Below are 26,737 nucleotides of genomic sequence, written 5' to 3' on the forward strand. Positions count from 1 at the left end.
TTTTGGCCTATTACCATCTAAATTATTATATATCCATTATCCAAATGTAGGGGAAGCCGCTATGATTGGTTGATACTGTCACTCCTTTCCTTACTCCTTACTTGTTAACCAGTTTACAGCAAAGATATATTTGGCCCAATCTTGTTCTTGTGTTATGTGGGGTCGCTGGAACAATGTGACCAGACTACTTAACTGCAGAGTAGCCTCTAGAGCAGTGGCTTTCAAACTTTGTTTAGTTAAGGAACCCTAGAATTATATTTTGAAATTCCTGGGAACCCCAACCCACTCTTCCACCCCCCCCCATCTCTCTCCCTCTTACACTCCCCCCTCTCTCTCCCACTTCTACACTCCCCTCTCTCTGCACCCTGTCTCTCTCTTCCCCTCTTACACTCCCCCTGTCGCTCTCTCTCCCCATGTCTCTCTCTCACTGTCTCTCCCCGTCCCCCTGTCTCTGTTTCTTTCACCTCTTACCCCCCCCTCATCCTCTCTCTTTTCCCCTCCCTCCTCCACCTCACATGCGCACATGCATGAACACACCTTACATGTGGCAAGGAGGCCTCTCGTGCTGCGCTGGTTCGCAGCTCCCTCCTCTGGTCAGGTGAAAGTTGGACCCGACTTGCGGTGCTGACTGGAGGGGGGAGGTTATGACAGTGAATGCCAGGCTGCTGCTGTGGAGCCGTCGGCCATGGGACAATTGAATCAGTTGTCCCATTCCCCCTCCCCCACGCCCCCCCCCCACCACCACACCGGCGGCCATGGAACCCTTGAGTGGTGCTCATGGAACCTCGGTTGGAAATCAGTGCACTAGAATCTAGACTCAGAGCCAGCAATACATACCTCTAAAACTTTTCAGGAAACATCACAAGAAAACCTGGGGGTTAAGGGCTGAGCAGAGTATAAGATCAGCTTTTGTGTTACCTTAGTAAATTATTTTATCCATGTACCCAAGGTGAGCGCCTTTCTCTGAATTAATTAATATTATTAAATTATGTTCTGTTTAAAAAAAAAAAGAAAAAGCATGCACCTAAAATTGATCAATATATTAGTATCTACTAACTGTTTGCATGTATTATTCATGACATGTATATTCTTTTACATATAGTGCAATGTCCTTGGAAATAACCTGAAAGATTTAGTAGACAAATACCAGCATTATAAGGATGCATCTTCAGGACTTCGGAGCGGGTTACAGGCCACTGAGACAGCTGTTAACAAACGACTATCTGAGCCCATTGCCGCGGACACTAAAAATCTGCAAAGACAGCTGGAAGACACAAAGGTATAAAGTCCGGTTATAACATTGTACATTACTTTCATGGCTTCAAAGACTTTTCAGGTATTTTAACATGCTTTTTAACTGCTTAAGTTCCCAGGGGCCAGCAAAATATTAGAATATTAGAATATGGTGCTAGCTCCTGTGACACTCACAGGGTTATTAGATGTTCCTTTAGCACCGATCATTTCCTGCATAACATCCCCTTATCTGTGGATTTTGCCATTTACTTAATTCTTGTGTTATTAACATTATGCATAACGGCATACAGATAATATTGCTCTCTCTATATTCAGAACTAAGAATGAGCCGCCCTCTGGAAGGAAGTAGAGGGGGCAGGAGAAAGAACCCAATATTGCATGGATACAACCTTTTTTTAGTCAACGATGTAGTGAGACGAATTACCAGTACTTACTACTAACCACCTAGTACAGTAGTTAATAGTTTATATGTAATAACAATAGTTTGCATTACTTCTCTCATATAAGCATATACCCATTTGAAATACTGTAGGATATATATACAGTATATATATATACACACACACACACACACACACACACACACACACACACACACACACACAAACACACACACACACACACACACACACACACACACACACACACACACACACACACACACACCCACACACACACCCACACACACACATTAGAACATTATAACAGCATATTGTAAGCTGCCATGCATTTGGGAAGCATCTTTAAAACAACAGTAGATTGGCACCAGTCTGTTGGAAAAAAAGAAGTAATGAAAGACGAAGGGCTGGATTGACTTGAGATAGTTAAACTTGTTATATTATGTAATTGCTACACAATGTTAGCTATTTTAATAGAATTGTGTCTGAAATGTGCAGCTTCCAATGTTAAACACATCCTAACTTATGTAAGAAGATGCTAAATGGTACAAGGCGAGTACATGTTGTATTCCCTAAACCATGCTATTCCCAGAATGTACTGGAATAGCACACAGCTGTTAGTGTTTATAGGGACTTGGAGGACTAGAGCCAGGCACAGTGGCGGATCTCCCATTAGTCCCGATTGGCCCAGGCCTAGGGCGGCATACAGAGGCCCCGCTCTCTTCCCCATTGATTGCCGGGGGAGAGCGTGGGGCCTCTGTTAAGGTCTCTTACCTTCTCCTTCGTGCCGCCCTCCTCCTCCTGCAGCACCGCGGCGTCAAGTGACGCAGCGACATCACATGGCAACACGTTTTAATGACAATGTGACGTCACGTGACATTGCAATGTCATTAGATGCCGCGACGCTGCAGAATGAGGAGGGCAGCACTGCAGGAGGAGGTGGCCCGGGGTAAGTGCCTACGGGCTGCAACATTTTAAATCTGCCACTGGCCAGGCAGCAGGTTTTTGGAGAGACACTATAGATTTCCCAGTTACTTAGTATTGCATGATATTTTAATGCAGACAATTCATCTTCTGTCTTTTTAGGTGCTCTATGAACAGGTATCCATTCACCTGGTTGCTGTGGAGAAACTCAAGAAAGCAGCAGACGGGCTTTTGGATACCCAGGGAGGTCTATTACTAAACAAATCTGAAATCCAAAAGCCACTTGGTACAGTATATTCCATTTGCTCAATTTAACTTTTATGTCCAATAACAATGTGTATTTTTATAGATATCTTTGAGGTGTGTCCAGTGAAATTGTCTAGTGTTGCATACTCCTGTGTGTCGACGTGCCAACAACACATTTTGCGGTTGCTTTCACTATTATGCCCTAACTTTGATGACACGCGACACATTTTAAACATGCATTTTGCATCAATGCTTCTCTTTAACCTTCCCAGTGCCTTTGATTCAAGCCGGGTGTTATAAAAGGCAGACTGGAGAGTAGGATTAACAGATGCACATTTAATTAAATGTATTACACTTTGCACATGGAGACTTTAGTATAAACTTTTACATTCTCTGCCAATATATTCCTGAGTCGACTTGAATCTCAGGGCAAACAAGTTTCTTATATTTGATGCGGCCACCAAATATAGAACGTTTTAAATGTACATCTAGTGGCATTTCACAGGAGTTTGGTAAATACAGTAGCTCCCTTTACCTGGAGACAAGCAGTGAAGGCAAAATCATATGCATTTTTATCAGCATATTCAGATAATAATGTCTGCAGGAATTATATAAATGGCATTTCTTGTGCATCATTTTATATTATTCCCTAACTTTTGACTTTATTGGATTTCATAGGATTATGCAGAAGCGGGCTATAAAGCATACATAAAATGTATTTTTTTTTAATAGTATTCCTTTTCTAGGTATAAAGAATATTTTCTATGGATTTTTCTGCTGTACAACATAACATACATATTTTTCAGTCTATTTGAATTCCTTTGGTGCAATAGATTGTAGTGGATTAGAAATTCCCACAGCTCTGACGGGACGAACATAATCCATTTCAATGTATCTTGCAGAGGACATCATGGAAAGGTACAATAACTTATCTCAGTCGGTGAATGATTGGAACGAGAAGCTCCAGATAACCTTAACTCGCTCGCTCAGTGTTCAGGAAGGATTGGATGAAATGTTGGACTGGATGGAAGAGGTTGAAAAAGATTTGAAAGATCAGCGTCAAGTGCCATTGAATTCATCTTCTATTCAGGAAATTATTACAAAGAACAACGTGAGCAGATTCACTCTTGGTCAAGACAATTATTATGTGCCATTCTATTTTTAGAACTAATCTCTAATTGCTGGTTACCTTTGATGGCATATTTATTTAATGATGTATTTAATGCAGTGCTAAGTACTACAGGGGCATAAAACACAGATTATATCATGTGATTTGCAGGTGGAGTTCCATTTAGGACTAAATTGAACTGACATGTTTGATAGGTTAGGTCTAGGGGATTGGGGCATTTTTAAAAGTTAGATAAACATAGGCATTTTTAAATCATCTTTGACAATGTATTGCTGCATTGTTTATGAGTGGACGTTCTGGCATTATCATTGCAAAAGCAATTTGACTTAATTTCTCTCCCAAAAAACCTGCCAAAATGTTGCTGTAAGAATGCTTATGTCTGTTTAGATAATCTATATTGTTAATTTTTTCACAAAATGTTTTTGATCAATTACAAGGGATTATGGGCCTACCGTCCGGTGCGAGAAGATACCTTCTGATCCATTCACTGTAATAGGCTATAAGGTGTTTTCCGTCACTGGAAGTGGTCTTATAGTATAGCACCAATTAGTAAATATGGGCCTATGCTTTTAAACAAGTTTGATAGCTACTCCCCTTGTCACTGAGCAGGCTCCCTGTAGAAAGTGAAGACAAAGGTACAGTTTAGCCTATCAAAAATGATTTTAAAATACTTATACGTGTCTGATCCCTTTAAAATATGCGTCAATCCCGCTTGTTTAATGGGTGATCTTTGGGAAACATAGGGGCTTATTCTAGCAGCTCTGAAGTTGTCATTGCCAATCGACACGAGTTGGCATGTTCGCAAAAAGCAGAATGAAAGGTAAGAAACCAGTATTCTCTATTGCAAATCAGATCTAAACTGCTTCTAAAAACCAGCCAATCCTCCCGGCTAGTACTTGCTTTAGAAGTGGAATGACCTGACGTGGTCCTACTGTAAGTCCATACCCAGTCTTATTTATGGGTTTTGCTCTCTCAGCCAAACCCATCTTTCTGGCTCTGGATGGAGCTTGCAATACGAATCTCTCCACTCTTTAGGTGGTGTTTCAAAATGCGAATTGTGGGAAAATTATGCGAGTTGGAGGCTTTTTTGACAAACCAATCGGATTGTCAGAGCAATAGTGAAACCGATCTAAAAAAGCTGCTTAGAAGTGGTTTGGACTGCGATTAGGGCTAACAACCCCCCTGTGTGCCAGCTCCAGAGCTCGGGCCCCTCCTCCCCAGTGACCTGGCGTCAAATGACGCCGAGGGTCACGTGACCCCACAGCGTTCTTTTGACGCGTGTTTCCATGACGACGCTCACGTCACATGACCCCGCGCCGTCTTTTGATGCCGCGTTGTCATGGCGACATGACCAGAAGATGGCTGAATCCCTGTAAGTTGAGGTTGCAGAGGCCTTGCGCGGTCCCCCGGCATTTAATTTAAATGCCTCGGGGAAGAGCGCGGGGCCTCTGCAACCGCCCGTTCCTCCCCAGAAAAATCCCACACCCCCCGGCCCCCATTTTGCGCACCGCTGGCTTACACAATAGCAAACGATGCAAATCTGCTTCTAAAGTGCATGTTAGAAGCGGGTTGTCCCACTTCAGCGCTACTAGAATAGACCCCATAATATGGTAACACGAATGAAAAACATACAAGTTGCAGCCAGCATCTTTCCTGTATCTCTGGTGATAGTCTCACATTTGGAGATCGAATGGTTGGCAAATGTAAATATGTACTGTTAAATTCAATACATTTAGTTTTATTTATGTTTTACTAGTTTGAAGTGCTGCTGTGTTATATTTTTCAGTGATGGGAATGTTTTTTAAACAGACGCTGTACCTGCCCAAATGAGAATGTCTTTGAACTTTAGTCATTTCCATTTCAAACAGGAAGTAGGGACACTTGGAATCAATGGTGACATCCACTGTAAAACAGTGTCTTGCTGGGAATGACACAGTGGTGCCCCTGAGGCTAGGGAATCTTTTCCCCTGTAGTTACCATCTTTACCTTGTTTCTAAAGATCCCACTAACTCTTTCTATACATCTTCAGGCCACACTGGTTCATTTCTAAATTCATGCAAGTGTATAGGAAGGCAAGCAGCCTACACTGGCGACACACTTTATTCGAGCTTGGCTAGTCCCACGAATTCGGGTATACCCGGGTGTATTGAGGTTTGTGACTGTTTTCTGCCCGAGTACATTGAGTTATTTTCCAAGCAGGGATTGAAGCATTTTATTCCCGCTGGCTGCAATACTGCACAGTATATATATATAAACTGCATTACAATTCATGAATTTATGCCATCTGGTAGACACGCGAAGCATTGCAGCCTATTAAATCCTAATCATTATCATTTAACAGATCAGCCGCCCATCAGCCAGGCATGAACCCAGGCTGGGAAGGCAAATGCAACGGGGCTTGTCAGAGGTTAGGAGTGGCGCATTCCAGGTATCTGCCAGGTACATACCGGGTATTTGCTCGAATAAAGTGTGTCGGTGCAGTACATATGCTGTCTATTTTATTGCACTGATCACTTTGTATGGGGATAGTCCTCACAGGTTTAAGGCAATCTTGCTCTGCTGGCAGCCCAGCGCGCTTTGTAGGAGCGAGGGAGGAGCAATAGCAGAGGGAGGAAGTATTGCAAGTAAAGGGAACAGCTCTGTGCATTTGTTGCATTATCAAATGGGTAAAAAAATTGGAATGATACAGTATTCATTATAACATTTAACATTATAACATTCCTTGGCATTTTAGGCAAATCAGTTTAATTCCCTCTACCCTCCAGTGAACTTCAGAATTGAAAGTACTGTATATCTAATCCTTCTTGCTTAAATATCTTTGTTGTTTTTTTGTTTTCTTTCTAATTTGCGTATATGCTACTTCCTTTCATCCCAAACAGCTTCACTTGTGAGTCTTTATGTGAAATATGTAAATGTTGCCTTCAAATTTGTGTGTGCTCCAAAACCTAGCTGCGTGTTTCTTTTTCAATTCCCAGATGCTCGATCAAGATATATCAAGTCGTCAGAGCAGCGTAAACGCAATGAATGACAAAGTGAACAAGTTCATGGAGACAGCAGATCCATCCACTGCGTCTTCTTTACAAGGCAAGATGAGTGAGCTGTCCGAACGGTTTTCCAAAGCCAGCAAACAAAACAGAGAGCGCGTTGTACAAATGGAAGACTTGAAGACTAAGGTTGAGCAGTTTGAGAATCTCTCAGGAAAAGTTCAGACCTTCCTAGACAAGAAGTTCCAAGCTCTTGCAGAGACGGATGGTCCAGGGAAGGATGTGACAGAGCTGTCTCAGTACATGCAGGTACAGTGTACTGTATACAGCAGGTGGAAATAATAGAATCGCTTTTCTTGACTTTTCAAATCAATGTGGGTGTCCACAGTGCATATTGAAATGGACGTTTGCTTGTTATGAAGCTAATAGGGCTGTCTTTAAAGTAGCAAAACATGTGAAATCTTATGTATTTTATTAAATAAATCAGTTCTGTAGTATTTGATAATAGTGACAGTTTATTCTAAATTTTTAATTCAGCTCTTAATGCCATTTTTAATGAGTTTTAATATACTGAGCATCATTTGATTTCTATAGCAGGTTTAGCTCAACTCCCCAGCAGTGCAACATCTTTGCAACACTTTCCTGTTTGTGGTAATGGATAAGGATCACCCTTAACATATAGCTTGTGTGGCAGGATCTCATCTTTTACAACAATATACAGGACAGTACAGTATTTTGACAAACATAAGTGTGAATAATTGAAATGCTGTTTATTTAAGTTTATATAGAATAATAATGTGCATGGTGTGTTATTCCTCTTTCCCATACGTTTTTTCAGAAAATGCAGACATATTTTTATATTTGTAATGTTTTAGGAAACAAGTACTGAATTAATACACCACAAGAAAGACATGGAAGACTTACAGAAGCTGCTTGAGGAACTATGCGTGTATGGTGCCCCTGGAGACAAGGCACTTGTATGGGAAAAAGTAAACACGTTGCTGAAAAAATTCCAAGATCTTGAAGAGACTGTTAAGGCAAAGTAAGCACATTCAAGTAATAATGTAGCAAATTAAAAATATATCACTTTAATGGGAGAGTTACCTGCACACATTGCTGCACATGGCATATAGAGAGAGAGAGATTATTTTGTTATGTTTCTTTTATTGTACTCATATTTTAAATGAAAGATAATTGAGGCCACTTTTTTCACGAGGGAAGACATTCTCATGCCTCTTAATAAAGTTTCCTTAAAGTCATACTTTTTTTTTGCACTTTTTATGCCTGATCATGATAGTTTGTTGCAAATATTCGCAGCAGTTTGAACTGTAACAGTAACAATAGATAATTACCTTAGTAATATAAGGATACATTGTAGCTGCTGAATTACACTGACTGAGGCAGCCATTATGTTAGGCAATGTCCATAGTGCAGGATACGAACAAACACTAGGACGCCAGTGCATATGCGCATAGTCGCGCGTGCACATGCGCTACAGGGTGAGCACACAAACAAGTTTGTATTTCAAGCGCGACGCCAGGTCATGGAGGAGCGCGGAACCTAGCGTGTATGGACACGGCCTCATTCTCACAATCAGGATTTTTACAGATTTATAACAGCATCGCCAAACGATTGCCAGCTTAGGTAAGAATATAGAATTATACATTGCCACATGCTTTACATATAAAAATAATTTTAAATAAAGGAAGAAAATAAAAAGTTTTTTTTAATAAAAACATGAGTAAATATTTCTTGCCAATATAAATCATATACATCTAAATGTATTTAGAATATTATTGTGCACATTAATACATATAATATATACTATGCAATAGTTTCGGTTCTGTTATGCTATATAACTGCAGTGTGCCTCCTTACTCTTGCTTCCAGGGAAGAGGATGTATCTTCTTGCCAAAACCAAATGGATGCGTTTAAGTCTTTAGTTCATTCTTTAAAACACTGGTTCACATCAGTGACTGAAAAAATCCCTGCAGGACCACCAACGTTATGTATAGAAAATGTATGCAAGCATTTGAAAGAGAGTAAGGTACGTTTCTGCATAGCCTGCATTCTGCACAGTGGCTGATACAAGCTGACGTCTCATATTTTAGAATATGATGGAAACACTTATTCATATTTGGTTTCCCAGAACTTACAAGAAGAGTGGACCTCAAAAGGACCAGAAGTACAGAAAGTAAATAGCAAAGGGACAATATTAAGTAACCTGATCAGCGCTGTGACCTCACCGCTAAAAACCCGAGCAACACTTAAATCAGGTAATGTACTATATATATATGTCTTATATTTCACATTATTTATTACCCATGTGAAGTCATCTTTTGTGTTGGGTGTTTACATTATCACCCAGGAATAGAAATTGTGTGGTTTATGTGGAATATCTATGGTACAATACTGTACTGTGGCATGGAAAAAGAGGGGTATAAAGATTACTGTTTACTAAATTCATTAATGTACAATAACCAGCGATATTGGGCTATCACAAAACAATGTAGTTACATAGTTGTGGCGGGTCACACCTTTTTGCCCAGATTACTGTTTTTGCTGCAGGATTATATCCTTACACTAAGTAAAAAGCATCCTGCTACAAATTTGTATCTGTAGTGAAAAGGCCTTGCATCCTTATTAGGTTATCATAAGTACAATAATAATAATAATAATAATGGTCCGAGAATAATAAAAGTAATACTTCTGATTTATTGCATACACCAATAATCAGTAACAAAGCAATAATAAAAGAATGATATCAATAATAACAAATCCATAATAAGCAGAGTGAAAAATTATCAATTATATGCTTGCTTTTTATACATACCACCAAATAAGTTATTAGAGCCAGTCGTCTCGATAATGTATATCTCTCTCTCTGTGTCTATGTCTGTTGCATCCTATTCTGCTTGGCAGTAACTTATATGTTGTATGCATACGTCATATCTGTTGCTGTTGTTGGGCAGAATATCTATACTTCCTCATTTCTATTAGACAAAAGGAAGAAAAAACCCATCTTGGCCTAAATATCACCCTTGCTGTTACTTTTCCCATGTGGTTATTGTGGGTAAGCCGAGTGCATCCTGCATATCTAAAAACATATTTGCATAGCAGTGTGTGATTTCCTCCCTGCTCTACATAGTTAGCAGAAAACAAACTAAATAATCTTGGCATACTGTAGGTAACAAAAAAAACTTATTACAATATATGTCTTAACTGACCTTATACTCACTGCTGTACTAACATATACATATATGCAACCTAACTAAGCTGAGATATATATATTCTATATTTGCTGTATTTGCCCATTACATACAGTAATTATATAATATCGCTGGTTTTTATCACTTACCTCAGACTGGTACTAGGCCTTTCTTGACTTGGGCTCTTAAACTAGTTTTCCAAAGGCGTTTAACAAATGTAAAGTGTTTTGATCTCCGTGTTAACCATGTGTAGCTTTATCATATTAGAGCGAGGGAGTTACACTGCAGACACATTAGAGTGAGGGAGTTACACTGCAGACACATTAGAGTGAGGGAGTTACACTGCAGACAAATTAGAGTGAGGGAGTTACACTGCAGACACATTAGAGTGAGGGAGTTACACTGCAGATACATTAGAGTGAGGGAGGTACACTGCAGATACATTAGAGTGAGGGAATTACACTGCAGACACATTAGAGTGAGGGAGTTACACTGCAGACACATTAGAGTGAGGGAGTTACACTGCAGGTACATTAGAGTGAGGGAGTTACACTGCAGACATATTAGAGTGAGGGAGTTACACTGCAGATACATTAGAGTGAGGGAGTTACACTGCAGATACATTAGAGTTAGGGAGTTACACTGCAGACATATTAGAGTGAGGAAGTTACACTGCAGACATATTAGAGTGAGGGAGTTACACTGCAGACATATTAGAGTGAGGGAGTTACACTGCAGACATATTAGAGTGAGGGAGTTACACTGCAGATACATTAGAGTGAAGGAGGTACACTGCAGACAGAGTGAGGGAGTTACACTGCAGATACATTAGAGTGAGGGAGTTACACTGCAGATACATTACAGTGAGGGAGTTACACTGCAGACAGAGTGAGGGAGGTACACTGCAGATACAGTACATTACAGTGAGGGAGTTACACTGCAGATACATTAGAGTGAGGGAGTTACACTGCAGACACATTAGAGTGAGGGAGTTACACTGCAGACACATTAGAGTGAGGGAGTTACACTGCAGACACATTAGAGTGAGGGAGTTACACTGCAGATACATTAGAGGGAGGGAGTTACACTGCAGATACATTAGAGTGAGGGAGTTACACTGCAGACAGAGTGAGGGAGTTACACTGCAGACACATTAGAGTGAGGGAGTTACACTGCAGATACATTAGAGTGAGGGAGTTACACTGCAGACACATTAGAGTGAGGGAGTTACACTGCAGACACATTAGAGTGAGGGAGTTACGCTGCAGACACATTAGAGTGAGGGAGTTACACTGCAGATACATTAGAGTGAGGGAGTTACGCTGCAGACACATTAGAGTGAGGGAGTTACACTTCAGATACATTAGAGGGAGGGAGTTACACTGCAGATACATTAGAGTGAGGGAGTTACACTGCAGACAGAGTGAGGGAGTTACACTGCAGACACATTAGAGTGAGGGAGTTACACTGCAGATACATTAGAGTGAGGGAGTTACACTGCAGACACATTAGAGTGAGGGAGTTACACTGCAGACACATTAGAGTGAGGGAGTTACGCTGCAGACACATTAGAGTGAGGGAGTTACACTGCAGATACATTAGAGTGAGGGAGTTACGCTGCAGATACATTAGAGTGAGGGAGTTACACTGCAGATACATTAGAGTGAGGGAGTTACGCTGCAGATACATTAGAGTGAGGGAGTTACACTGCAGATACATTAGAGTGAGGGAGTTACACTGCAGACACATTATAGTGTGGGAGTTACACTGCAGACACATTATAGTGAGGAAGTTACACTGCAGACACATTATAGTGAGGAAGTTACACTGCAGACACATTATAGTGAGGAAGTTACACTGCAGACACATTATAGTGAGGAAGTTACACTGCAGACACATTAGAGTGAGGGAGTTACACTGCAGACACATTAGAGTGAGGGAGTTACACTGCAGACACATTAGAGTGAGGGAGTTACACTGCAGACACATTAGAGTGAGGGAGTTACACTGCAGATACATTAGAGGGAGGGAGTTACACTGCAGATACATTAGAGTGAGGGAGTTACACTGCAGACAGAGTGAGGGAGTTACACTGCAGACACATTAGAGTGAGGGAGTTACACTGCAGATACATTAGAGTGAGGGAGTTACACTGCAGACACATTAGAGTGAGGGAGTTACACTTCAGACACATTAGAGTGAGGGAGTTACGCTGCAGACACATTAGAGTGAGGGAGTTACACTGCAGATACATTAGAGTGAGGGAGTTACGCTGCAGATACATTAGAGTGAGGGAGTTACACTGCAGATACATTAGAGTGAGGGAGTTACACTGCAGACAGAGTGAGGGAGTTACACTGCAGACACATTAGAGTGTGTGAGTTACACTGCAAACACATTAGAGTGAGGGAGTTATACTGCAGATACATTAGAGTGAGGGAGTTACGCTGCAGATACATTAGAGTGAGGGAGTTACACTGCAGATACATTAGAGTGAGGGAGTTACGCTGCAGATACATTAGAGTGAGGGAGTTACACTGCAGATACATTAGAGTGAGGGAGTTACACTGCAGACACATTATAGTGAGGGAGTTACACTGCAGACACATTATAGTGAGGAAGTTACACTGCAGACACATTATAGTGAGGAAGTTACACTGCAGACACATTATAGTGAGGAAGTTACATTGCAGACACATTATAGTGAGTAAGTTACACTGCAGACACATTATAGTGAGGAAGTTACATTGCAGACACATTATAGTGAGGAAGTTACACTGCAGACACATTAGAGTGAGGGAATTACACTGCAGATACATTAGAGTGCGGGATGCAATAATTTTTCACTACAAATTAGTGATAATAGCGGTAAAGCTTCTAAACTAATTAGTGTTTGCCAATATACAGTGATATGTGGCACTAAATAAAACCCACTAATGTGGGTCAGTCTGCCAGGAAAACACTGACTAATACTAATGGCGCCAAAATAAATGATTGGCAGATCAAACCCCTTGGATGTTTGTTATGGTGAACCAAAAAATGGTGCAATACACAATGTGTTGTCAGTCCTTTGCGGATATTATAGATATGTTCATATATCCGTCTCTGGAAAGATCTCCCTGTTCGTCCCACATATTGCAGGCCACAGGGAAACTGCAACATGTAGATGACGAACTCAGATTTACAGTTAATAAATGAACTGATTTGATAGATCTTAGCAGTAACATTAGATTTAAATGTTGTGCTGTTCACACTGTTCACACTGTGTACACATGCTGTACATTTTGAGCAAGAGAAGAAGCCCTTTTTAGAATACAAAGATTCTTCATTGTTTCTTCTAAGGGCTGGGACCCGCTGCGCCCGTCGGCGCGGGCGGCCACACGAGAGTTCCCCACCAGCAGGGGAATCCTCCCGAGCCGGTCCCAGTCCCCCCTGGCTGCACAGCTCACTACACACTGTGACGCGTCAGCCGCTAGGTGATTCAAGAGAATTGTAATCCCTAGCGTCGACGCGTCACATGGTGTGGCTGTGAGCCAATGAGGAGGGGAGGCTTCGGGAGGAGGAGAGGCTTCGGGGAGCGGGGAGGAGTGTGAAGGGAAAGCAGCGTGAGTGCCTGTCTGTGTTTGTGTATGTGTGTGCCTGAGTGCGTGTGTGTGTGTGTGTATATGAGTGCCTGCCTGTGTGTGTACCTGTGTGTGTGCGTGTGTGCCTGAGTGCGTGAGTGCCTGCCTCTGTGTGTGTGTGTGTGTGTATGAGTGCCTGTGTGTGTGTGTGTTGCTTTTGATTACCTTCCATCAGCAGCTCCAGCCCGAGCCCGTGGAGGGAGGGGGGGGGAGAGTAGCGGGTCCCTCCGCTCAAGCCACGCCCCCTCTCCCGCTCAAGCCTCCCACTCCCGCCCACCTACCGCTCCGGCTCCAGCTCCCTACAGACCGCATATCGCGGTCTGTGTCTGTCAGCGCCCCGCCTGTCTGCAGTGCGGGCGTGCTGACTGAGGGGGCGGGGCCTTAGCCTAAGGAGGCAACTAGGTGCTAATCTTGTCTTTAGGTTGTTTGCTCTTTTAAAGATAATGGATGGTTGTGGTGTTAAAATTTGGGATAATGTAGTATCCTGAAGCAGGATGGGGCAATGTTTGTGAACATTTTTTCGAATTTTGGGGGCCATCTGATTGTATTGGGTGATGAATGACATATAAGGTCATTATATATATATATATATATATATATATATATATATATATATATATATATATATATATATATATATATATATATATATATATATAACGAAAAGAAAGAAAGCGCCCAATCCTAGTGTAATATGTAAAATACACATTTAATATTCCAGTATTAAGTCCAACAAATTTAAACTCACAAACAAATGTGAAAAACAAGCATGTAATAAAAGTATACTCATTCGCCAACCGCCGGAAGACACTGCTCTGCTCACACGCCACTCTTTTCCTCCGTGAAGTCCCAGTTCCTCTGAGTCACCGTCCAGCAGGGGCCTCAGAGAATGCACAACTTCTCCCGATGTAACCCGGAAGTCCACCGCTCACTACAGCAACTCCGGATGGGAGGAAAAGGTAATGTGACCCTGTGGAGGAGAAGGGGCAGGTGCAGTAGTTCGCCGATGCGTAGCAGCGTTTGCAATGTCCCAGCAGAAACCAAAGTATGAATGAGTGTGGTGACAGACTGTCAGTAGCTCACACTAACACTCCCAACGCGTTTCTTCACGCTAAGGTGATTTCATCAGGGGATGCCTTGGAGGAAAAGAGTGGCGTGTGAGCAGAGCAGTGTCTTCCGGCGGTTGGCGAATGAGTATACTCATTACATGCTTGTTTTTCACATTTGTTTGTGAGTTTAAATTTGTTGGTCTTAATACTGGAATATTAAATGTGTATTTTTCATATTACACTAGGATCGGGCGCTTTCTTTCTTTTCGTTTTGTAGATCTACTGGGAGGTCGTTGATTCCTTACAGAGAGCAGCCGGTATCCAGACTAGTGGGCCATCATCTATATTCCTAATACATCAACAGGACTAATTCTTTTTTACGGTTTTTTATTGATTTTTATTTTTTAATTGTATTTTTTGTCTGCAATTTTATCATGCATATTTTTGGACACTAAGTCATTAGCTCACACTAATTTAGTAATCTATTATTATTTTTTATTTGTGTGTTATTTATATAATCTGGAATATTACTACTGATATCTATTTGGTAACCTATTTATATGAGTTCATTACACTTAATATACTTACCACTATTGTGATAGTTGAGGCGGACACCTGAGGGGCGCAGTCTTTTTGTTTGTTTAATTGTATATATATATATATATATATATATATATATATATACACATACATACATACATACATACATACATACATACATACATACATATACGCAGGGCTTGACAATATACCCAAAAAGCGCCCAGCCAAAAAAGCTACTTGACCCCGTCTCTGACCACACCCCCAATCCCCACTTCTGTAGTGGCACAAGTCTACAATTCTGCATCTCCTCACTCTCCCCCCCATCCTGTCTCTCCTCCCTCTCCCCCATCCTCTCCCTACTCCCTCTTCCTCTCTCCTCCCTCTCCCCATCCTCTCTCTCCTCCCTCTCCCCATCCTCTCTCTCTCGTCCCTCTTCCCCCATCCTCGCTCTCCTCCCACCCTCTCTCTCCTCCCTCTCCCCATCCTCTCTCTCCCCCATTCTCTCTCCTCCCTCTCCCCCATCCTCTCTCTCTTCCCTATCCCCTCCCTCCTCCTCCTTACCCCATCCTCTCTCTCCTCCCTTTCCCACCATCCTCTCTCTCCCCTCTCCCCCCTCTACCCCCATCTTCCCTCTCCTCTCTCTACCCCCATCCTTGCTCTCCTCCATCTCCACCCTCTCCCCCTGTCCTCACCCTCCTCCCATCCTCACTCTCCTCCCATCCTCTCTCTCCTCTCTCCCCATCCTCTCTCTCCGTCCTCTCCCCCATCCTCTCTCACCTCCCTCTCCTCTTCCTCTCTCTCCTCCCTCTCCCCCATCCTCTCTATCCTCCCTCTCCCCCAATCCTCTCTCCTCCCTCTCCCCATTCTCTCTCTCCTCCCTCCCCCATCCTCTCCACCCTCTGCCCCATCCTCTCTCCCCATCCTCTCTCTCCTCCCTTTCCCACCTGTTCTCTCTCCTCCCTCAACCCCCATCCTCTCTCCTCCCTATCCCCCATCCTCCCTTCCTCCCATCCTCCCTCTGCCCATCCTCTCTCCTCCCTCTCCCCACATCCTCTCTCTCCTCCCTTTCCCCATCCTCTCTCCTCCCTCTCCCCCATCCTCTCTCTCCTCTCTCCCCCATCCTCTCTCTCCTCTCTCTCCCCATCCTGCCTTTCCCACATCCTCTCTCTCCTCCCTCTACCAATCCTCTCTCTCCTCCCTCTCCCCCATCCTATCTCTCCTATCTCTCCTCCCTCTCCCCTCCCTTTCCCCCATCCTCTCTCCTCCATCCTGCCTTTCCCACATCCTCTCTCTCCTCCCTCTACCCATCCTCTCTCTCCTCCCTCTCCCCCATCCTATATCTCCTGTCTCTCCTCCCTCTCCCCTCCCTTTCCCCCATCCTCTCTCTCCTCCCTCTTAAATCAGAAAATGTTTTGCTGCAACGTTGGGAAGAGGGGCTTGCCACTGCAGAACCTAGAAGATCATTGGGGAAGCCTTCATCCAGCAGTGAATTGACAAGAGCTGAAGATGATGATATACACAGTCAAGTTAACACTAGGCATCTTCAAGTAGATTATAAAAACTTAATTACATAAATATTTTATTGCATATTACCCTATTAACACGTTATTAGCCCAAGTGGCCAGGTAGGCGAAGTCTTCTCTGAAGTAAACTCTTTATCCTATTATATCTTATTATCTATGCAAAATAATTTTCCTTTGCTCCAGCTCATGAAGTACAGTACACAGGTAGACGATAACCGCCTCAGTTTTATTAGGGTTTTGGAACACTCCCTTCCATGCTTTTTACAAAGAGCGTCTGTGTAGCTGTTATATGATACGTGTGGTTGGGACACAATGTACATTTTGTCTCATTGATTAGCATGAATATTTTTGTATCTTTAATCCCAAATTTGCATTCGTTTCATTTGGTTAAGAAATATTCTACTTGCATATTCATTTTGAGCAATGGGAACTTGCAAGCAGCAGAACTCACGACATTGCTTTGTGGTTTGCAGGTAGAACAGTGGTAAATGGTGGAGTGTCAACTTCTGATGTCCAGGACCATTTCACCAATAAAGGTCAGTACATGTTAAACACGTTGTGTGAGAGTGGCACATAGGCAAGAAGTGCAGACATTCTAAACATGTTACTTCACGTGTAATTGTTGGTCAGTTAACGCTATCAGACATTGGGCGGGAGTCATCAAAGTGCAATGGGGGATATCGAGCCTGATCTGCCGCTGACTGCCAATCACTTGAATGACAGGTCGGGCGCAATATTCTGCATCGTGCTTTGATTGCTCGTGGCAATTGTGCCATGTTTACTAAGCAGTACTGTGCTAGAAGACCCTTTGTGACCCATTCACCTGAATGGTTGTCCAATGATATAACGCTGCATAGTAAATATTATTCACTACTGTTTTGTCTGCGGTTAACTCGGGTTTAACACTAGATGGGGCTGTGTGTCAAGCTGTACAGTATTTGCTGTCTTGTCTGTATTTGCACTAAATTGACATTAGAAGAGTAATTTTAGAATTGCCGCTGTAAATTCTGGCATTGTAAAGATCATTAATGTGCATCACCATACGATGTGTGTTTTGATGTTATGGGAAGTGACCATAGGAGGAGGATGTGATGCACTTTTAACAGTACAGATGGACAACATTCAGTTTGAGAAACTATGGCAGAGAGTGATCTACAAACCAGCATGTAATGCGCATTCATTTTTAGAAAGTATTTTAGGAAACGTTCAAGAAATCTGTACAATATTGCATTGTTTTTCAAGTTTAAAAAAAAATGTGTCATATAATAGCAGTAGATATGTAACTGAAACCGCAGTCACCAATAGTATTTTGTTGGAAAGGAAAAATTATGACTGGTGCTCAAAGGGTTAATATATGATATTAACAGTGTTGATCAAAAAAGAGATTTGATCAAAAAGGCAACCCTCTAAATTTGCTACGTCAGCAAGTAAACACTGTCAGAATCACCGCAGAAATCAAAAACAATAAGATTTTATTATGTCTATATCGACCTTAAAAACACAGATGCAGTATTAAAAATCCCCATATTAAAGTGGCTGATATGAATAGTAGGTATACAGGTGAGTATATTGGGTCAATCTATTAAACTATTCATATCCAAACATCCATACTTGTGAGTATACAATGAAATGCTGCAGGGATACTTGCTGACGTAGCAAATTTGCTGGACAATTCCTTATGTCCATTAATATATCAAATGTGATTAGAGTGCTGTCTATAGAGGGTTGCCTTTCTGATCAAATCTCTTTTTTGATCAATACTGTTAATATAATATAATAGCAGGCAAGTATTAGGCTGTTGCCAGGGTGGAGTGAACCGCGCTCACGCTTGGCGTAATCAGAGTGATAACTCTGAATGCCCTCGTCCAGGGTGAGGGTGCGTGCGCGTGTGCGCTTGCTGCTTGGCGTGACAGACAAATTTGATTTGGCTGCTCGCTGATGCATCACGTGAGCGGTTCGCCCAATGAGGGCAAAGCAGTTCCGTGACGTCATGGCCGTGCCCCCCGACACGCCCACCCCGCGTGCTCAACCAGCGGGTCAGAAATCGCCCGGCCAAGCAGAGCGCATGACGTCACGGCGCTCGAGCGCCAGCGCGTGTGCTCCCAGCCTGGCTGCAGCCTTAGACTACAGCAATGTACAGGTGTATCACAAATGTAGGATTCCTTATCTTATATCAACTTGCTAAATATCATGGCTCTCTAAATATTAGAATGAATGGAAAATCCAGGGCACTGCGGATTTAGTATACGGATTTATTCTGTCAAAGGCACGACGTTTCAAACTATACAAAGTTCTTTATCAAGTTACTGGCATGCCATTCACTTGATAAAGAACTTTGTATGGTTCGAAACGTCGTGCCTTTGACAGAATAAATCCTTATACCAAATCCGCAAGTGCCCTGGATTTTCCTTCCATTTTCATGCTTAGGATCTCGCTAGACAGGTTTTCTCCTGAACCATGGTGCACCGGTATTGAAACGCAAGTATTTTGCTCTTTTTATTCTGATATATGGTGTGCAGCACTGCATCTTTTTTGTATTGTCTCGAAATATTTGAACAGGTTTCTCCCACTGGCTGCCTTTTCTTCTTACCTACTGTATCTGCAAACATCACAAAAGTGGAAACTTACAATACACATGATCAGCCATTGGGATGCTTTGCTGACTTTTTATCAATGTATGTTTTGTTTATTTAAGGAGAAGGAGCCGTAACCCGAATAGAGACACTCGGCGTCATTATACTGCACATTGCACTGTGTTCATAACCCGAGGACACTGTGCCCCTGAGACAATGTCACCTTAAGCATACCATTGTTCTGTTGCTATTTACCTGATTTATTTTGCTTGATTATTTTAGTCTGTATTCTTTATTACACAAAATCACTATGAGAAACAGTTCTGAAGGGCTCAGCAACAAACGACTCCCTTGTTATGAAATGTGGTTCTTGCTGCACGTCTCCACTGCTCAATTGGGTAATGGGCCGAAGCTAAAGAAACTTCTGTATGTTCTTCAGAACTTGTTACAGTGCAGAAGGAAATGTCCGATGTGAACCAAGGCTACGAACATTTGGGAGTTTTGTTAAAAGAAAAAGTGTGTGAGCTGGAGACGAGGCTTTCGCACATGCAACAGGTTCAGAAGGAAACAGGTGCAATGATGCAATGGCTTGAGAAGATGCAGGCTGCAGCAGCAGCATGGGAAGCTCCCACTGACAGCGATGCCGTGAAAGCCCAAATAGAGCAGCAGAAGGTATTGGATTGCTGTATTAAAATAGCATAATGCATCCTATCACAGAATGCGCCACATTACAAAGGAACACACTGCTTACTACCGAGTGAGGTTCGGCTTTGCACATGAGTAGCTTGTACAGTACACAGGCTACATTAGCTGTAAAGCAGCTCTTCTAAATACCAGTAGAACGTATTAAATCATAATAGCCTTTATATTGTAATCTAAATGAGCTTGTATGTGGCTATATCTATTCAGTGTTTAGCCTGCCAGGGCCGCCGACAGATTTCCCGGAGCCCAGGACTAAAGCTTTGTCGTCGTCCCCCCACCCCCCTGTGTTGGCAGTCTTGTAAGCCCCCTCCTCTATTCCCCCATCTCCCCATGTATTACCCTCCTCCCATCTCACTCTTACCCCCCTCTCTTCCTCACTCACTCTCTCCCCCTCACCCCCTCTCTCTTCCTCACTCCCTCTTACACCCCTCTCACTCTCCCCACCCCCCATCACTGTTGCTATCACTCATTTACCTCCCTTTCACTCAGTCCTGCTCCATCCTCACACTCTGGTCTGTTAAAGGAGCAATCCATGGCGTTTTCTTTTCTACATTTTTTTAAATGCAGGATTGAAGCAGGGGGTCTCCGGAGCTGAACCCCATTGATTTCATCCCCGCTGACCCCTTGCTTCCAGCGATACTTACTTCCGAAGGGGGTGCCGGAATCTCCAGTTTTCTGCAGTTTCAAGCTCCCGGTCACATGGGCCAATAGGACGCCGCACCACGTGATGTCACAGCTTCCTATTGGCCTGCAGGGCCCTGGACCTTTGAAAATCGTCCATAATGGGAAGCCTAGAGCAGCTACCGCCACCCCCTACTGAGGTATGCATCGCTGGAAGCAGGGGAAATGGATCATTTCAGCTCCGGAGACCCTTTGCTTCAATCCTGTATATATATTATTATAATTTGTTTTTTTGTAAATGAATAAAATTAGGAAACAACCGGCTTTGATTGCCTCTTTAAAGTAAATGCAAGGATTTAACATGATGTTAGTTAGGTCATACTGTACCTAAAAGTGGTGTTACTCCCACCCAGACCCTGAAATATGTGTTTTGAAGATGAGAAGAGGAGAGGACTTGCAAAACTCATATTTCAGGGCCTGGATAGAAGTAACATGACCCTTAGGTAACACATGCTTAACGTCATGTTATTACACAAGGTTGTGCTAACTTAACATGATGTTAAGCCTGTGCTAATGAGATATAGAGCAGACATTGTTTTTGCATATTATTATCTTTATTTATAGTTTTTAACCTCAAGGAAAACAACGTCTGTTACTGATATTGATAATGTGACGTTATGAGCCCTGAGTTACCGGAGCTCTGTTAATCTGACCCTTTGTTTTAGTCTTCAAAGCATTGCTCAGAACCCCTGCAGGTGGCTGGTTAGAGGATAGCAAATCTCATATTTACAATGCAATAATGAACTAACCAATGTTTGAGAATTTTTGTAACCCTTGTCAGAAAATATGTAATTTTGTGCTACTAATTTTGTTACATGATTTATCAATATTTGTTTGGGTCATAATGCAACACGTCCACTTCGGTCCATATTTACTAAGTGAATAAGCCATAAGGTGTCCTCAGGCGCCAGAAGGTATCTTATGTAATAGCACGCGGAGTAAATATTGGCCATTTACACATACTTTTGTATATCATTATGTGACCATCATTAGTTTTACCTTTTTGTACCAGACCATTCAATAAATGTTGCTGTATACATAAGGATGAAACGTTAAAATAGTAAATACACAAAGTGATTAAGCACTAGCTATAACTTAAACATGTCTCTATTGAGTAATGGAATTATATAATCCACAATTATATAATATAAATACTTGTATGTTTTCTGTCTAAATGTATTTTTTCACTTACCTTTCTCCAGGTATTTGCATCAGAACTGAAACAGAATGAAAGTAAAGTGCAAAAACTGAAGGACAAATTGAAGGGCTTGTTGGAAAGTAATCCAAATGCACCGGAGTCTTACAAGTGGAAAGAAATGCTAGACAAAATAGGTACTCGTTTGTGTTACTTTTATCCATATTGGGATGGAGATTTACTGGAACACAACACGTCTTCTGGCGCCAAAAAACACCTTCTAGCTATTGCCATCTTTCCTAAGTGTCTGGATGGTGTCTTACAGCGGCAGGTAGACGCAGTCCGGAACACTCGCTGTGGAGACAATACAGTCCAGTGGCTTTTATTAAAATTAACCAATATTAATATAAAATTGTACTCACTAAACGGTGGCAGCCTTAATTATCACTCAATGACCCCCCTCTCACTCAACCCCTCCCCCTCTTCTCACACTCAGTCCGCCCTCCACCTGGCCACACACATCCCACCCCCCACAATACAATAACCCCCCCCACACACTACAATAATACACTCACACACACTACAAAAACACACACACACAATCCCCCACCTACACAATGCCACACAAATCAACCCCACCATACAATAACCAACCATACACATTGCAATAACACACACAATCCCCCACACATTCACACAATTCCACACAAATCCCCCCACAATACAACACCCCCCGCACAAAATACTACACCCCACACACTCAGTATAACAGACACATACACACAATCCCACCCACACATACACACACAAGTCCACACATATCCTCCCAAAAATACAATAACACACACACACACACACACACACAATACAATAACCCCCCCACACACAATACAGTACAACAACCCACACACACTACAGTACAGCAACCCACACACATACACAATACAACACAATAACCACACACAAAATAACCCCCCACAAAATACAATAAAAAAAAAAACACAAAATACAATATGCCCCCTCCCCCCCACAAAATACAATATGCCCCCTCCCCCCCACAAAATACAATATGCCCCCTCCCCTCCACAAAATACAATAAAACACACACACACACCATACCTTTGGGGAGAGGGAGATCTAGCTGGGTGACTTCCGGGCTTCACTGGCTTCTGGCACGCACCGGAGGGGGAGAGGCAGGCCACGGGCCCAGTTTTCCGGTATGCACTGGAGGAGGAGAGGCCCATAACAGCTGGGGCTCGTTTGCATTCAGATGCCCAGCAGCCGGACGCTGAAGTTGGTCTGGGCCCAACTTCCAGCGCCAGGCGGGCCCTGGGTGTTAATATTGTACATGGGCAGCCCCTTCAGTGTATGGATATTGGTATTTTTCAAAATGTTGTGTAACCTACTTTGAAATGTTTAGAATGTGATTATATAATTTCTGGTCCAACAAAAACATACTTTGTGACCATTACAAGCTAATGTGATTGCTATAAATACATGATTTATTATTTATAACACCATAGATTAAAAGTGCTAGGAGAAAACATTTTCATTCATTTTTTGGGTGAGATTGGTGCAACTTTAAGGATTACTCGAGTGATTTTTCACCTAGAATGCCTGAAAATGAGACATAAGTATTCACAAAAGTTTGCATCCATATGCACTAGTTGTCATTGAGGATATTATGTCTATTGAAAACATTTAATTAGCTGTATATTCCCATCAAATCTATAGTGTAACCCAAGATTGAATGTTTACCCAACAGAAACAGAAAACAAACTTCAGAACTTCCCACAGATAGACTTTAAAGAGGTGTTGGGGAACTTTACAATGTAATTAATGGGCAATTATATACACATCCAAACTATAACGCAGTCTGCAAGTTATTATATTCTCATGTGTTGCAATGTACTTGTTGAATATTGCTGCATATATGAATCAATACAAAACAGAACTCACTGATCTGTGACAGCAGATGTATAACTTTGAGGGTTATTTATTTGTCAAAAGTGATATAAATGGAGAACTTACACAGTAGGTATTATTCATTAAACTGCAATAGTGCCAATCTAGGCATTATCACACAGAAACCCACATTGACTTGAATGGGAGATTGGTGCAATAGTGCCCTGGTCAGCACTACTGCAGCTTCATAAATAACCTCTAATATGTTTTATTTGTTCTATGCCTTGATTGATGTAAATAGTGTAAATGAACGGACACGGAAACAAATGTGGTCTTGTTTATTGATTCATTAAAATGGCAAAGGTTTTTATTATCAGAATGCTAGTCACCTTAGGGCCAAGGATACCAGATGGAGATAAACAAGCACAGTGCCACTGACTCAGCAAATGAGTGCATGGCTAAGCAGAAATGCATGTTTAATTTAGACACGTGTTGTATTTTAAATTACTTAGCAGACGTAGTATGAAAAGGTTATGTTATCACTCAGTAAGTCAGATAAACTCACATTAGGCTTACTTCAGCTAACAAACTGACTTTATGTAGTGCAAACAAGATCTGTCCATATTAAGATAATTCAGCATGGTGTATTGTTCATGAACTGAACAAAAAGCATATTATTCATTTTCTGAGCTATTGTTTTGCTTACTTTAGATTCCTCATGGAAAGGCATCAGCCAACTGACAGCTGAAAGACAACAAACACTCGAAGAGTCTTCAAACTACCTGACTCAGTTCCAAACTGCAGAGGCTCAATTAAAGCAATGGCTCGTCGAGAAGGAACTCATGGCGAGTGTGCTTGGGCCACTTTCAATTGATCCTAACATGTTAAAAACTCAAAAGCAGCAAGTTCAGGTGAGCGATCTATGTTTTACAGGCTTCATTGAGTTTTAAGCGGATGAGTTCAGTTTTTCTACTTTTATTTCCACAAACAGGATATCAGGAGCGCACATATATCCAGGTGTATATAAAAATGAAAACACATATATTGCAATACCGTTTTCAGAATAAGTAAAATTATTAAAGAAATAGATAGCTCACTCACATATTCCGTGAGTGATATTGGCAGTGCGGTTGTGGAGAGTAACCAACTCTCGTTACGACGTCTGTCAGAGCCACGTCAGAAAAATAGAATGGACGCAAAAAAAGTGCAGGTTGCTTCGTATAACAGATTTGGTAAAAAAATAAAGTAATAACCTCAAATGCAAGCTGTGCATACAGACAGTGAGACCACCCATGGTCAGGCAAGGAAGGAAATACAGCACTGCCTCCTTCACTGGTAATCCACCCGCGGTGGCCGTCCACAGGGGAAGATGGTTATGTCCAGGAACGAAAGAACCAAATCTTGGCCAGGAAATCGTCCAAATAGTCCACTAACCACTTTATAGTCTTCAAAAAGTCTGTGTTGCTCACCCTACGCATTTCGCTCCACTAGAGCTTCCTCGGGTTAAATCTTCTGTTTTTCTACTTTTATTTCCACAAACAGGATATGATTGGTGTCTGACATTTTTTTGCAGTAGTAAAATGTACAGCTTCTTTAGCTCTCTATTACAGGCAGCTGTGTATTAAGGCCCAGATCCACAATGCTCCATTAAATCACTTAGTATGACGTTAACCAAGCTTAACATCATGTTAACACACACAGTGTATCTTTAAAGCACTATAACATAACGGTAAGCCAGATTTTCTCCTGTTAGAAGCACAGTGGTATAACAGACGTTAGTGATAATTACATGCACATTATATACCAATCATCCATTATCATAACAGCATATCCACAAAAGTCTGTTACGGTTAACATGGGGATCTAACGTTATGTTAGTTAAGTCATTTCACGGTCTGAATAGGAGTAACGCAAAGGCGTGCTGAATGTGAGGTTTTGGAAGATAACGTGACAATAAGCCTATGTTAATGAGATATAGTTCATATGTCTTATGTACTGTACCCCGTATAAGACATTTGTGCATATAATCAGCTTTGAGGATAACATGTTAACTCGGAATATAAAGTCTGCTCCTGTTTTAGGTAACGCCACGTTATGAGCCCAGATTTAACAGTGCTTTGTAGATCTAGGCCTAAGACTTAAAACACATCTTTGCTTTCCATTAGCATATCAAGCTCATTATTCAAATTGGGAATATTTCATATTAAACCATAAGAGGAGTAATAAATACACACATGGATAATGGAATGCATCAATCTTTGGGAGTGGGGAAGGATATCCATGGTTGGTTTTGCATATGCATTAAACAAATGAAAACATCACTTGTGAGCACATTCACGGCTCAGGTCTCCAACCCTGCTTTTCACCATTATCTCCTAGCCTACAGTGCTTTCACTGCAGCAAGGGATTCTGGGAAATTACATGCAAGTGAGCACACAGTGTCACCTTTTGCTGCAAATCCATGTGCGTTAAATAAACTGTCATGTGTGACCTACAAATTTACCTGATTACAAAACCTCAAATTTAAGAAACGTAATAAAATAAAATTGTGGTGAAAAGGGACAATTCAGCCTGCAAATCTTTCCATCATCTGATCCTGAGCATTTTTTTCATTTTTATTTAGAATACTTTTGTCCATTCCAGGCAGTTTTGAATTGTCTCACTGACCCACTGCTTCATGAATCCCCAACCCTGTCAGTGAAATTGCACCCTCACATTTCCCATGTACTTTCACCCTTAAGCTGCAGAACATGCTCTCTTATTCCAGCATTTAACGTTCTCCGAGAGATACCTTCACCCCACACCTTGCTGTAGACCCTTGAAACCCTCCCACCTGTAAATGTTGAGGTGTAGATGTAG

General features: G+C 41.9%; 1 protein-coding gene across 28 annotated transcripts in view; it reads left to right on the plus strand.

Annotated features, from left to right (window-relative positions):
* The window catches only part of DST (dystonin), a 535,648-nt gene that overhangs the window by 381,069 nt on the left and 127,842 nt on the right, over positions 1–26,737 (plus strand). For all 28 annotated transcript variants that reach the window (XM_075598122.1, XM_075598131.1, XM_075598128.1 and 25 more), the window contains 11 exons: positions 1,103–1,279; positions 2,739–2,862; positions 3,725–3,933; positions 6,927–7,244; positions 7,811–7,977; positions 8,826–8,982; positions 9,085–9,211; positions 17,356–17,418; positions 19,895–20,127; positions 22,041–22,170; positions 24,590–24,789. In XM_075598122.1, coding sequence (XP_075454237.1) covers positions 1,103–1,279; positions 2,739–2,862; positions 3,725–3,933; positions 6,927–7,244; positions 7,811–7,977; positions 8,826–8,982; positions 9,085–9,211; positions 17,356–17,418; positions 19,895–20,127; positions 22,041–22,170; positions 24,590–24,789 — 1,905 coding nt within the window. The remainder of the gene's footprint in view (positions 1–1,102; positions 1,280–2,738; positions 2,863–3,724; positions 3,934–6,926; positions 7,245–7,810; positions 7,978–8,825; positions 8,983–9,084; positions 9,212–17,355; positions 17,419–19,894; positions 20,128–22,040; positions 22,171–24,589; positions 24,790–26,737) is intronic.

Source organism: Ascaphus truei, chromosome 4 (assembly GCF_040206685.1).
Source record: "Ascaphus truei isolate aAscTru1 chromosome 4, aAscTru1.hap1, whole genome shotgun sequence".
Lineage (NCBI taxonomy): Eukaryota > Metazoa > Chordata > Amphibia > Anura > Ascaphidae > Ascaphus > Ascaphus truei.